At 37.3% G+C, this 15,435-nt stretch overlaps 1 protein-coding gene across 1 annotated transcript in view; it reads left to right on the forward strand.

Annotated features, from left to right (window-relative positions):
- The window catches only part of babam2 (BRISC and BRCA1 A complex member 2), a 181,689-nt gene that overhangs the window by 101,931 nt on the left and 64,323 nt on the right, over positions 1-15,435 (forward strand). Inside the window, exons 7-8 of the mRNA XM_073826582.1 lie at positions 6,527-6,636; positions 14,319-14,418. Of these exons, the coding sequence (XP_073682683.1) occupies positions 6,527-6,636; positions 14,319-14,418 (210 nt within the window). The remainder of the gene's footprint in view (positions 1-6,526; positions 6,637-14,318; positions 14,419-15,435) is intronic.

The following is a 15,435-nucleotide window of genomic DNA, read 5'->3' on the forward strand; positions in this document are numbered from 1 at the left end:
GATGAATTTGTGAGTCATGGATGATCTTAAATGATGTGAAGCTTATCTGTTTGTATCTTTCCATTATCAGCCTCTGAGGCTACATTCATTTCAAAAGTCTCTGAAATTAACTGAACCAATATTTTCAGTTCACAGTAGTGCTTATTGACGCACAATGAAAAATATACTGGTATACTCTTTAATGTAAGATAATGCAGTGTACAGGCCCTTGTATACTTCATTTGAAAGAACAAAGTGGTGTGACATCATTCTAAACAAAATCAGGCCAAAATGAAGTTTGGTTTGGAGTTTGTTTTGGAAGTTCTAAACAGTTTGCCAAAGCGAAATTTTTAGAAAAGGCTGGTAAACACCTGAACTTGATCTGTGTTCTGGGGCTCCGTCTTCTTTGACATGGAAATGTTCTCCGTTTCATTCTGTCAGTCCAGTTCTTCAGTCCGTCAAGGTCAGATGCAATTAAAAACATAAACACACTAGAAAAGTATGTTTTTATTTTAATTGAAATCCACACTGACTGGTTTTACTTCACACTGATAATGTGAAACTGCATGCTTTAAAGACCTGTTTTTATTGTTGTTTACATGTCTGTCTGGTGTTTTAAATATAAGACAAACCATGAGCAAATCCATCAGTCCACACCATTGCTGAGCATTTTCTCCCTAAAACTGCAGTGTACAAACCGGTGAGACAACCAGTGTCTCAAAATGTGGTTTGAATGTGGTTCCTCAACAAGGCAGTTGCCATCTTGGTGGTGTGTTTGGGGTTGTTATCATGTTGGAAAACCGCCGTTCGGTCTAGTTTCTGGAGGGAAGGCATCATGTTCTGCTTCAGAATGTACAGTACATAATGGAATCCATGTTTTCCTCAATAAACTGCAGCTCCTCAGTACCAGCAGCACTCATGCAGCCCCAGACCATGATGCTACCACCACCATGCTTGACCGTAGGCAAGACACAATTTTCTTGCTACTCCTCACCAGGGCATCGCCACACATGCTGGACACCATCTGAGCCAAACAAGTTAATCTTAGTCTTATCAGACCACAGGACATGGTTCCAGTATTTCATGTTCTTAGACAGGTTGTCTTCAGCAAACTGTTTGCGGGCTTTCTTGTGAGCCAGCTTCATATGAGAATTCCTTCTGGGACAACGCCTATGCAAACCGACTTGTTGCAGTGTGCGGCGTATGGTCTGAGCACTGACAAGCTGACTTTCTACTTCTGCAACCTTTAAAGCAATGCTGGTAGCACTCATGCATCTGTTTTTTGAAGTCAGGTTCTGCACCTGAAGCACAGAACGAGTGCTCAACTTCATTGATCAGCCCTTGCAAAGCCTGTTCCAAATGGAACACATCTTGGAAAACCTCTTTATTACCCTGGCCACTGTAGTGTAACTTGGTTTCAGGGTGTTACTGAACCTCTAATAGCCTTGACCATCTTTGTGGAGAGGAACAATTCTAATTCTCAAATCCTCAGAGAGTTATTTGCCATGAGATGCAATGTTGAACATCCAGTGGTCAGTATGAGAAATTGTACTTAAAGCACCTAATTTTAACTGCTCTAATGCAAGATACACAACTTGCATGGTTCTGTCAAGCAGACAAAAACATAAACATGATGATGAATAGGACATGTGACTTGCTGTTATCACTTAGGGTGTACTAACTTTTTTTGCCAGCTATTTTGACAATAATGGCTGTATGTTGAGTTATTGTCAGAGGACAGTAAAGCTATACTGCTATACAAGCTGCACATAGACTACTCTAAAATATATCCAAGTTTCATTTTTATAGTATTTTCCCTTGAGAAGATATACTAAAATGGTTTCTGAAATGTGAGGGGTGTACTCACTTTTGTGAGATACTGTATTTTCTTTGTGTATATTGGGACTTTAAGAAATGAATCCATATTAACATAGATAAGATACTGGCAGAAAATTAAACACAACAACCATAGAATACAACAGAATGAAATGTGTAATCTAAAATATGGGTAAAATACCTGTTTAAAAATAGAAAATCAATATAGACGTTTTTATGACATTTAGTTTACATTTTGGTTAAGAGCCATGTGAACCAGTTAAACCCACTAGTTTCAGTTGTTCTTGCTAGTAGTGTTCTTCATCAACGTAAGCATCCTTGTGTAGGCGGCTGCATATATGAAAAAAAAACACCTAAATCTAAAAAAAATTCTAACAAAAGGTTTCTCAGCTGTTTTTTGTAGGTGTCCTTAATAACATACTAAAAGTTTACCAAAGTTTGACCACTAGAAAGGTGTCATTTTCAAGATGGCGTCCATGATGGGCAGAAAACCCTTAAAATATCCTAACTCCTTCATTATTTAACCTAGCCAAGTAATCTTGGTGTCTAACCCAATGTTTTCTGGTTCTATGAATCCATTGGACTTGTCTAAATTGCACTGACATGATTACATACGTATGGAATATATGATGTTGTGAGATTACTGTAAGGTTTTATCTTTGTTTGGGGTGAACCAGAGATGTAAACAGTTTAGCCTATGTCATGTAACTCCTACTCAGTACGTGTTTTTGGAAACACAGCTTTTTTTTTTCTTCTAAAACACAGACTTGACATTTAATGTAAAAGTTATTGCACCCAAAAGTTCCTTAAATTGGAGTTGTATAACTTTGATCATAAACAACTCTGAATTAGCCCGAACAGAGGCCTGTGTGTGAACTCTCTAAATGGTCACTTATTTCAAATTGCTTTAATATATAATTGTACTTGTAATCACTTTCAGGTGCTTCTCAATAAATTAGAAAGTTGTGGAAAAGTTAATTTATTTCAGTAATTCAACTTAAATTGTGAAACTTGTGTATTAAATAAATTCATTGCACACAGACTGAAGTAGTTTAAGTCTTTGGTTGTTTTAATTGTGATGATTTGGCTCACATTTAACAAAAACCCAAACAATCTCAACAAATTAGAATACTTCATAAGACCAATAAAAAAACCTTTTTAGTTAAATGTTGGCCTTCTGGAAAGTATGTCCATTTACTGTATATGTACTCAATACTTCTTTTGCTTTAATTACTGCCTCAATCCAGCGTGGCATGGAGGTGATCAGTTTGTGGCACTGCTAAGGTGGTATGGAAGCCCCCTGGAGGTTTCTTTGACAGTGATCTCAGCTGATCTGCATTTTTTGGTCTCTTGTTTCTCGTTTTCCTCTTGAAAATACCCCATAGATTTTCTATGGGGTTCAGGTCTAGTGAGTTTGCTGGCCAGTCAAGCACACCAACACCATGGTCATTTAACCAACTTTTGGTGCTTTTGACAGTGTGGGCAGGTGCTAAATCCTGTTGGAAAATGAAATCAGCATCTTTAAAAAGCTGGTCAGCAGAAGGAAGCATGAAGTGCTCTAAAATTTCTTGGTAAACGGGTGCAGTGACTTGGTTTTCAAAAAAACACAGTGGACCAACGCCAGCAGATGACAATGCACCCCAAATCATCACAGACTGTGGAAACTTAACACTGGACTTCAAGCAACTTGGGCTATGAGCTTCTCCACCCTTCCCCCAGACTCTAGGACCTTGCTCTCATCCGAAAAGAGGACTTTGGGGCACTGGGCAACAGTCCATTTCTTCTTCTCCTTATAGCCCAGGTAAGATGCCTCTGTCATTTTTTCTATGGTTCAGGAGTGGAATACGACAAGAGGAATACGACAACTGTAGCCAAATTCCTTGACACATCTGTGTGTGTGGTGGCTCTTGATGCCTTGACGCAAGTCCAGTCTATTCCTTATGAAGTTCATCCAAATTTTTGAATCGATTTTGCTTCACAAGCCTCTCAAGGTTCTCTCAGTTGGTTGTGCATCTTTTTCTTCTACACTTTTTTCTTCCACTTAACTCTCTGTTAACATGCTTGGATACAACACTCTGTGAACAGCCAGCTTCTTTGGCAATGAATGTTTGTGGCTTACCCTTCTTGTGAAGGGTGTCAATGATTGTCTTTTGGACAACTGTCAGATCAACAGTCTTCACCATGATTGTGTAGCTTAGTGAACCAAACTGAGAGACCATTTTGAAGACTCAGAAAACCTTTGCAGGTGTTTTGAGTTGATTAGTGGTATTTTTTTAATCTTTAAAAGTAATATCCCCTTTTTAAAATCAGGTCATTCTCAGCTTCTTGTCGTTGTGACAGAACACCAACAGAGGGCACTCCCACGATAGTAGATTGACATGAGCGTCTTACCTTAGATCCGCCCTCACCGAGCTGAAACAGTCCGACTCTGATCGCCATTGTGTCGACTTAGGTGCAGAGGAAGACTCTTATTTGAGCGATTGAGGTGTTCTGTTGATGGATGTAATAATGAACATAGCAGTCGTCATTTGCTCCCGACATCTGAGCTGCTTAAGAGGTAGAGGACAACGTTACTTTCGTTTTTAAAAGGAAAGCGCCGATCCCGATCTACCTATGCGTCTCTGTTCGTGTGAATCTTAATAATGTGCTCGTTGGCAAGTTTCACTGATAAACACAACTAAATGCAGCTAAACGTGGCTAAAGTAAACATTACAGCTCCTAATCCCTCAGCAGAGAGGGACGGGGCGAGCAGAGCTCATTTGCATTTAAAGGGCCCATGCGATAAAATGAGCTGATATTTTGTAGACCTGATTTTGACAAGGTAAAAGGGTGGGGGGTTTTTTACACTACTGTTAAGAATTTTTAACCAAAGTATATTACAGACTTTTCATTAAGACCCTAAATAATCATATGAACTTGTGGAAAATAAATTAACTTTTCCACGACTTTTTGATTTATATATTTACATTTTATTTTTATAATTTACCTGTAGCTATCATGCAAAGATGCTAATTAAAATATTACATGGCTAAAACATGAATCAGGCACCAGTATTCCTGGTCTAGGAGGAATACAAAGGAGTAATGGTCATTTTAAGGACCTGACGGCCGCCATTTTGAAAATGGGGCCTTTCATGGAGACAAACTTTGGTAAACTTTTAGTATGTTTTTAAGTAAATCTGATACTACTGTAAACCACTGAGAAACCTTTTGTTAGAATTTTTTTGCAGCTGACTAGTGTAGCATCGTAGCTACACAGACTTGAATTTTATGCATCATTGTTGTGAAACCATGTCAGTGTTGACAGTGCAAATTGTTGCATTCTTAACACTGCTATAAGACATAATTACCAACAACGCAGCCAAAAACAAAAAACTTAAAACTCTTATAGTGTGTTAGGCTTTATGATGTCATTTGTGTAGCTCTAATGGAGCACAGAAATCTTTTTGACACTTACAATTGTACTAGCCAGAGTAATACAACTTTTTTAGAGATGAGAGAACCATTTTGATATAACATCAAATAGACTGTCGAGCCATAGCTGAATATGTCCCATTCACATTTATCAAGGCTGAGCTCGCTGTTTCTCCCCAGACCTCAATGTGCCTCACCGAGTTATGCGTTAGCTTATCCCGCACACGTCCCCTCTAACTGGTAACGTCACATATCCAACACACACGGCTCACTCTAATGGGAGCAGAGGTTACACGGCAGGCAGCAATTATCACAAATGGATGAGTTCAAACCGACTGAAAGACATTTGATTAGAGCCCTCTGTTACCGCCATGGTGCTAATGACGTACATCAGGGCCTAGCCGTAGGAAAACTGGGCTCAGACAGCACAGAAACAGAAAGTATCATCTGTAGTCCCTGCGGAACCTTTTGATGTGATAAGCTGAAGACTGGCAGATGTGGCTGTAGCTGAAGCTAAAGCTAATGCAACTTGAATGCCGCTTGTAGTCTTTTCCTGCCAAAATTGCACACCACCTTCAGATGAGAAGTTGCTCAGCACCAGCCAGGCTTGTGTTTCTGCTAGCTAAAGGCCTTCAATGTTTCACAGTGCATTGATTTGCCTTGAGTCCTTATCCTTAATGGTGTGTTTATGCATTGTAAGATAGAACCCAAAATTAAGAGAAAAAAAAACATATCCCCATTTGCTGTTGTCTTTCTAAGGGTATGATTACTTGACAATTCATGTTACGTATTATTACGTGGGCGGTGCTAATGCGAATGTCAAAACGTGTCACAGCAGTCTTCAGGACTTTTATCTTTTCTAAGCTTTGATACATGTGCAGTACTGCATGTGAATGATGTTTCATCGGATCTTTTGTCCACAATCAAACATTAGCCACCCACCAGTTAACCACTAAGCTTGAAGGATAGTCAATATAATTCCTACTTTATGAAACAAAATCATAAGAGACATACAATGTTTACATTTATTTTACCTATTATTTATCCTTCCTTTATTTATCCTTTTATTTATTTTTAAAAAGTGTCTTCTGATGTTTGGATGTCTGTTCATCAGCCAAGCAGACTCAGTTGTTGCCCAGTGCTGATAATCTCAAAATGGCAAATGCGAACCAATTAATAGGTTTATCATTAGCATGCACACTCTTGTTTTGTAAAGGCTTGCCAACTGCATATTGGATTGTCTATACAGACTATAATGTAATATTTTTTAAATATATTTTCCTTTGTTCTTCTTTCAGGACACAGCACTGGATCCAGGAGAAGATGTGGCGCTTCTGTCTGTTAGTTTTGAAGATGCCGAAGCAACACAGGTCTTTCCAAAACTCTACCTGTCTCCCAGCATTGAGCAGTGAGTGACTTCTCCCTATTCCATTCCAGTGAAAAGTAATTATTTTAGGTCATACAGAATTGTAATGTTAAAGAACCACAGGAGACTGGGGCAGGATATATTAAAGTTGCAGTCCCTTTTTTAATTACCTTTTTGATTGCCAGTAAAAAACATGAAATGCTCCTAACTATTTCTGTTTGATGGCCGGTGCTATTTCAGTGGTGGACATTGTCATTCTAACATTTCATTTCCATAAAAAGTTTAACCCATTTTCACAGACAAAGAAAGACAGTAAATCTTAAATTCTTGTATCTGCTAATAGAGATTAATACACAACAGTGTGCAAATTGCTTTCTGGATCTTTGTGCTTTTATTTAAAAGATTCAAGCAAATGACTCATGACACACCTTATCCAACTGCCAACTTGAGTAAATGAACTAAAGACAGCACTTCCTCTTCTGCTGTTTACTTCCTGAAATACTGGAGGAATTGAGAATTAGTCAGTAAAAAAGATGTTCTGTTTACGCAAGGATGAGAGCCGTTATTAAAGGATTCAGTTATTGATGTGACTTGCCGAACATTTATATTGACATTACTGACTCTGTTTTCAGTTAGTGTACAAAACAAAATTCTTCCCACCTGTTCTAAAATTATGCAATAAAACCTGGAATTAATTTGATCTTGTGCACAATAAAAGAGCAGTGGAACATGTTCATAAATAGTGGTACTCATCCACACCTGCTTTATTCATTTCACTGTGACCTTGCTTCAACTGTTTAGGGATTTAAAAATGATCAACATATTGTGAATATAAGAGAGAATTATTTCTGCCATTCTCTGCCCCTGCATGAAGAGATCACAACAGTGAACAACCACTTTTTTTAAAACAGCCTTGGTTCTGGAAGCATTTTGACCTCAGAGCTCATAGTTTGTCTGTAATAAAAAAATGTGTGCATTCTAATTCACAATCACTGTTTCTATTGAGAAAATAAATGGTCTTCTTTTAAGCTGGATCTGCATCAGCTGAGGCTTCATCAACAAATTCTAATCGATAATTTAGTTACATTTTATTATATGTAGTACAATATGTAAGTATAAAGTTGTAATCTACTTTGTCAACCATGAAATTTGCAAAAATGGATGTAGTTAGCCTGACATTTCCCTCTGCCCTCTGCAGTAACTAGAACACAAGGTCACTTCTCAGAAGGAATAGAGGAAACTTCAGTGTGACTTCACAACAGATAGATCTCAATAAGCAAGGTCTACTAATGCCAGCCTCTGGGTGCCTGATGATTTTTTTTTTGTCTTTCACTCTCTGCGCTGTCCTCCATCCACTTAAATCAGCATAGCGGGAGGGGAGGAGGAGGAGGAACAAGCCCGTTTGTTTGCTCTCCAGCCATGTCAGCTTCTATCTGTCATGGCCACACTCTCTCCACCCCGTTATATTACGGGGATTTGGATAATACAGGACCACACAGGGTTGACCTTGCCTCCATGCATGCACGTTAACAGCTAAGACTAGGGCGACTTAGGAGAAGGGACAGGCGTGTGGGTGTATACATGTGTGTCTGTGGGTGTGTGTGTTTTTTTTTTTTTTTTTTTTTAACAAACGTAGAGCCAGAGGGACAAAGCAATGCTGGGAATATGGAAACAGGACTCCTGAGGACATACCTGAAAAATAATGAATGCTAGAACAGCAGCACAGTGTTTTTGAAGCCCACTTTTCTGTCTGCAATTTGAACTTTTTGCACAGATACTAATGCTCATACAATACACATATTGTAAACAGGTTTTTTTTCATGAGTGGGTGGATGTAAATCAGATTTGTACCTGATTTGAGTTGAATTTGTATCGGACATTTCTTGTGCTGATGGTATTTGTGTGTGTGTGTGTGTGTGTGTGTGTGTTCAAGAGAGAGACATAGTGTATGACTTTTGCATTTTGGACCCAATGTCTGCCCTTTGTTAAATTCATTGATTTTATTTCACATATTCTCACATTTCTCTGTTACAGTCTCATATTTCCGTGTGTGTGTGTGTGTGTGTGTGTGTGTGTGTGTGTGTGTGTGTGTGTGTGTGTGTGTGTGTGTGTGTGTGCGTGTATGTGTGTGTTCAAGTGAGAGAAATGGTGTGTGACTTTTGCATTTTGCATCCAATGTCTCCCTTTTATTTGATTCATTGATTTTGTTTCACATATTGTCACATTTCTCTGTTACAGTCTCATATTTCCCTGTGTGTGTGTGTGTGTGTGTGTGTGTGTGTGTGTGTGTGTGTGTGTGTGTGCGTGTGCGTGTGCGTGTGTGTGTGCGTGTGTGTGTGCGTGTGTTCAAGTGAGAGAAATGGTGTGTGACTTTTGCATTTTGCATCCAATGTCTCCCTTTTATTTGATTCATTGATTTTGTTTCACATATTGTCACATTTCTCTGTTACAGTCTCACCAGTCTCATATTTCCCTATGTATGTGTGTGTGTGTGTGTGTGTGTGTGTGTGTGTGTGTGTGTGTGTGTGTGTGTGTGTGTGTGTGTGTTCAAGAGAGAGACATGGTGTGTGACTTTTGCATTTTGGATCCAATGTCTCACTTTTATTTGATTCATTGATTTTGTTTCACATATTCTCACATTTCTCTGTTACAGTCTCATATTTCCCTGTGTCCGTATGTGCGTGTGTGTGTGCTATGAGCTCTGTTCTGTTATTTTACCATATGGTCCTGATGTTCGTGTTCTGTAGGTTCAACTTCAGCAAAAACTATAGTGTTGCTATAGGTACTAAAAGGATGCTCTAACAAAAAAATGAAAATTGTCATTATTTACTCACCCTCATGTTGTTCCAAACCTGTATGCATTTCTTTCTTCTGTGGAACACAAAAGAAGATATTTTGAAAAACATTGCAAACCAAACAACAGCATTGACTTTGAATGGATGGACGAAAAAAAAAAAACTACTACACAAATGATTGATTATTTTGTTCCTTGATTTAATGTTTTTGAGAAACAGATTGAAGTTTTATTCAATTACTTTTCCTGCCACTGCAGCACTCAAATCTTTTTCACATTTGTGTATTTTAAAATATGCTATGTGAAGATCTTCTTCAGCAAGATTGATGTTATATATGTAAATCTGCCTGCTCGATTTCACTGGAAAATGTAACAATTTTACATGGTGACGATTTTATATGAATTCACGTTGTATGAAAAATGAAAGAAAAAAATAAGTGAAAAGGCTGAATAAATTATATCGAACAATGCCGTGACGCGATCAAACAGAGGCACGCACTAATGCAGCAAACATGTCGGCAGTGTGGAAGCACAGTGTAGTGTTTTTTGAAAAGGAAGACAAAACTTTAAAAAGCACATTTTGGCTATTTAGTTTGCAATGGTAAAAAACACGAAAACAGTGTTCAGTAATCGGCCTTCAGCCCAGTGTTTAATTTTGTTCGGCTTCGGCCAAGAATTTTCAATTCAGTGCATACCTAGTAAGCAGTAATGTCCACCCCTAACCCCACACCTTCATCACAGGGGCTTAAGCAGATCATAAGAAAATGTGCAAATGTGTGAATTCATATGAATTAGCCGCCAATTTGCCAAAACATAAAATAGTTACAAATTTCCATGGTTTTCATGTGACATGACCAATTAAATTGTGGCTAGGATCAATTTTCAGGAACCAGATTTGAGTTATCCATACACAAAGCCATCTATGTCTTCAAAAAAAAAAAAAAAAAAAAAACATTAATGTAATACACAAGTCATATGGATAACTTAGCTTAGTGGTTTATTGCTTTGTGGTCCTATTTTGGAGAATGATGGGTTGGGCCAGGACATTTCTTCTTTTGTTTTCATTTACAGGTTTAAAACGAGTGAGTAAATGATATTGACTGAATTTTCATTTTGGTTGAACAATTTCTTTAAACAAATCCAGCACATTTGAGGAATCCCCTGCTTCAGCTCTCATCCAGGCTGGCACAGAATGCATCCCCTCTGGCCAGCCAGTCATGCGGCCGTCCCTGCGGCCCCGTCACAGAACCAGAGAGAGAGTGAGTGGGACTTGAAAGAGAAGAGCAAGAGAGAGGTCGCTCTCAGCCTGCCTGAGCTGAGTGAAATAAAGCCCTCCCAGGAATCCTTCTCTCTATCTCTATCTCTGTCTCTTTTTCTCTGAATCCACATATACAGGTTTACCCGCCGTATCGCTCTTGCAGTGATGGCCACTCTCTACTCCCACACAGCAGGCCGTGTTATTATGACTGTGAAGTGCTCACTGAGTTTGACAGTGGACTTCACATCTTCTTCAACATGTGATGGTGCGAGATCGACTCCTACACATTCTATAGTTTGACAGCACCCTCCCCCCCAAACTCTTTTTTTTTCTCTCTTCTGTTTTTGATTTTGTATCTGTCTGTTTGGAACACAGCTATTTGCTGGTTGTGCTTTGTGTTATTGTGCAGATTATTTGCATATTTTCATGTTTTCTCTGGTTGTTGTTTATTCTGTTCAGTTCTTTGTTCTTGTGTTCGTAAATCAGTGTGGGTCTATTCACAAACTCAATAACATTCTGAAAAGCACAAAAGAAACCTGAATTTTCAGCAGCCATTACTCCTTCAGAAAGCATTATTATTAATAATAATAATTATTATTATTATTATATAATTAATAATAATGATGTTTAATTGGTACTCTTATTAGTAATGGTTCTTATTACTGTCAGTGTTAAAAACAAATTTGGCACTTAATATTTTTGTTGAAATCAGAATTTTTTTTTCCAGGAATATTTTATGAATAGAACATTTTAAATAACAGCTTTTTTTTTTTAAATAGAAATCTTTTGTAACATTATAGATGTCCTTACTGTCAATTTTGATCAATAGATTTTGTCCTTGCTAAGTAAAGGTAATTTATTTAAAAAAAAACCAGCTCATTTGAATGGTAGTTTATCACAAAAAAAGATATATATATATATAAATCATTAAGAAATTAAGTAAAGTTCATGTTCCATGAAGATTTTTTGTAAAATTCCTACTGTAAACCTATCAAAATGTAATTTTTGATTTTTAATATGCATTGTTAAGAACCTAATTTGGACAACTTTAAAGGTGATTTTCTCAGTATTTTTGATTTTTTTTGCATCCTCAGATTTCTGATTTCAAATAGATGTATCTCAGCCAAATATTGTTCTATCCTAACAAACCATACATCAATAGAAAGCTTATTTATTGAGCTTTCATATGATGTATAAATCTCAGTTTTGTCAAATTTAACCTTATGACTGGTTTTGTGGTCCAGGGTCACATATATATATATATATATATATATATATATAAAGCAGCAAAAAGTGAGTTCAACATTAATAATAATAAGAAAGGTGTGCTTAGCACCATGAATGAAAGATCGTGTTGAAAATTCAGCTTTGCCATCACAGGAATTAAATATAAAAATATTTTAAAATATACAATTTTATTTTTATTTATTTATTTTTTGTAGTAACCTTTTTATAGCAACAATTTTGTAAAAGTCTTTTGACTTTGCTGTGCTTTATGCCTTAAAGCAGGGTTGGGCAAATTCAACCCATCCCTGTCTTAAAGCATCTTTAAGTTTACCTGTGACTATATTCTAAATATAATACCATTCTTATATTATTTATTTTACATAGCCTGTTGCATATTTTTGTCTGTTGGCTTCTGTGAATCCCCGTAGCATCTGCTCGAGCAAGTCAGAACAGAATATTCTTAGACAACTTCAGTTCAAGGTTGTAATTCCATAATCTTCCCTAAAAATATCGCCTGCTGAGATTTTTCTTGGTTGCTTCAAATAGCTATTAAACAAATATCCCCATAAGCCTATCCTATTCCAACAGACAAATTCTCATCTACTCTGGGGTGCTTATGGCTGCTGGCGTTATGCCTGCACACAACCTGCAGATACTGAGATGAAACATAATATTAGTGGTAACTGCTAAGGTATAGTCATACAGTGCATAGGGTGAGAGATTTTTCAAAATCTCACATCCTTAGTAGTATTAAACATTGATGCATAACATTGATGCATTTACTAACAACCTAGCAACCACTCCGAAAGCCCTAGTAACAGCAAAGCAACACACTGACAATCAATCAGAACACCTCAGCACCACGCCAACAATGTTCGCACAGTCAAGCATTACACACATCAGAATCGAGCTGTATCTCCATGGAGATGCTGCTCTATTGTCATTGTAGCACAGCAACAACATTGTGTTATGACTGAGCCCGATGGAGAATTGACAGCTGAATAGCGTTTGAGTGGCGTCCCTCTTCATTTCCTGTTTCCACAGTTAATAAATAACACGTCTGTGCATTAACATCTTTAAACAGTCCATGAATATACTTCAGGAGCTTGATGGACATGAATGACATTTCCATGCTTGTATATTGCCAAAGACTGTTTCAGCAAAAGGTAATCTTTCTGTCAGTCAAGGGCATTGTTGATCTAAAACCAACTGACAGAGGATTCTAGTTGCTATTCTTCATATATTCAAAGACTAGTAGCAGAATATCTGAAATGTTTCTTTTCTCCTCTTAATTTTTTTTCAGTAATTGAGTATATTGTATCTTCATATTCTATTAAGATATTTCCCCCCTTATTTTTTCAGCTGTTTATAAAAAGACTGTCCAAGCAAAAATAAGCATCTAACAACCAAACCTCCAACATAAGAGCCGTTAATGGAAGTTTCCTTTTTTATGTCTACATAATATTTTTCATGAATCTTTCACGTCATCTCATCCTTCATTGATCTGGCAAGTTCCAGTGTTCTCTTAGAATCCTGTCTATTTGTGGGGTTTTTTCTCTCTTCCCGTCTGCTGTATAGCAGAACACTCATCTGTTCATGTGTAAAGCAGGGGGAGAATGTATGGTGCAGATTTCTAAGACACAGATGCAGTGTAGACCAGCAAAGTCCAATTCTAGGAAGATTTTTTTTCCTTGAATGCAGTGTAAGTCATTATGTATAAAACATTTGCCAAATGACTAAAACTAAATCGTTTTGCAATGATAATGTGATTTAGTCCAAGATTTAGTTAATTTTTTTTTACTAATCATTTTAATCACAAGGTCTTGAACAAGTTTTACAAATTAGAATGTAAAACATGATTGAATTTCTGTTCCTTATATATCATTTCTGCATAATCCTTTCATGTTAAATGCTTGGGAGGGGGAAAAACTGCCAGGAAGTTCCCAGTATACAAAACATGCCAGGTGGCACTTCATAAAATTGCTTAAGAAAATGCAATGTGCAAAGCTGTAATAGCCTTTAAAGTACTGCTTTTAGGAAGCTGAAATATAGAAGAGTTTTCATTTATTGAACATTTTTGGGTCACCGTAATTTCTGTTTTTTCATAGTTTTGATGACTTTAATATTATTATAAAATGTGTAAAATACTAGCTATAAAGAATGATTAGGTGATGTGTAATTGAGGAAATGGGTGGAAATGCTGCTCCATGTTTTGCAAACTAATTTAGAATCACCGAAACTGAACACAGGAGTGTTTAGGGAGTAATTCTGAAAGATTAGCTGCTCAACTTACTTAAATTACTGAATGTTGACCTCCAGAAACACTTCTAGCAATTCACTGATTTTGCTGTATGAGATACAGGAGCTGTCAATAATAGCATTCCTTTTAAGGCAAGTAGGGGTGAATTAAAATGTTATTTGTATTTCTTCCTCTTTTTCTCTTAGTGCTCTTGGAGGATCTTCGGCGTTACATATTCCAGCATTCCCTAGTGGTGGCTGCCTTATTGACTATGTGCCTCAAGTGTGCCAGTTACTCACAAACAAGGTAAAGAAAAATCCTTACAATTTGTTTGTGTGTTCCTTCATTTAATCACTATGATCATATAACCACTTAGGTTACACTATCAGTAAAGTGTGGGTTTGTTTATATTACACAATGTACCGATTGTAAAATTTATGCATTTGTATGAATTGCATGCATGTGTTTTTATTTGTTTATGTGCATTTCTGATTAGTTTAGACAAGACCTTATGACAAGTGGAAATAAGACTGAGAAAATGTGACTGTCACTAGCCTGAGGAGTGACTGACATTCCTTTCCCCTGACATCTTTACTTCAGTTCTGCCCCACTCATCATATCCACACAGACAGCATGAATAATCAACCCTTCGAAATCCTCTACTCCATGCCCCACCAGCTCCTCAAGACACACTTACCTGAACAAGGGTTACACATTAGTCTACTTGAAAAAGACCAAATTGACAACAGAACTTTGCTTGCCCCCAAATTCTGTTTAGGCAGAAACGTAACAAAATGTGAAAGGAAAAAAAAATTAAGGGGTATGAATACTTCTGCAATGCACTGTATCTACTCCAGCGCTTGAAGTGTAGCATACTAACTCAAACAGAGGTCATTGGGGTTATCAAATGTCATCACACAAAACAGGAAATCTCACATACTCCCTAGACCACTTTCAGAGCCTAGTTGTGTTTAGTCTTGCAAACTATTCTAAGTCAAACTTTCAAGGGAAATTATTTTTAAATAAAGTCTGAAAGTGTTGTTGGTGATGTAATAATCCTATTGGATTTTTGTTGAGGGCACCACAGTGATGCTAACTTCTAGATTGGCCTGCAAAAATATTCCATCACAGCAGCACTTTATAGTTTGTGTAATGACAGACCAAAATTGAAACTGTTATTCACCAATAATTTTCAACTCTGCTGCAGCTCTCAGATCAGATATGGCACAGGTTTCATGACCCACATCATGTTTGTGAAAGTGACACTATTATGACAAGTCACATGTCAATTCATGACTGTGTCAGTAAAACTAGCTATGAATG

The sequence above is a fragment of the Garra rufa genome, chromosome 21 (genome assembly GCF_049309525.1).
Source record: "Garra rufa chromosome 21, GarRuf1.0, whole genome shotgun sequence".
NCBI classification, from domain to species: Eukaryota; Metazoa; Chordata; class Actinopteri; order Cypriniformes; family Cyprinidae; genus Garra; species Garra rufa.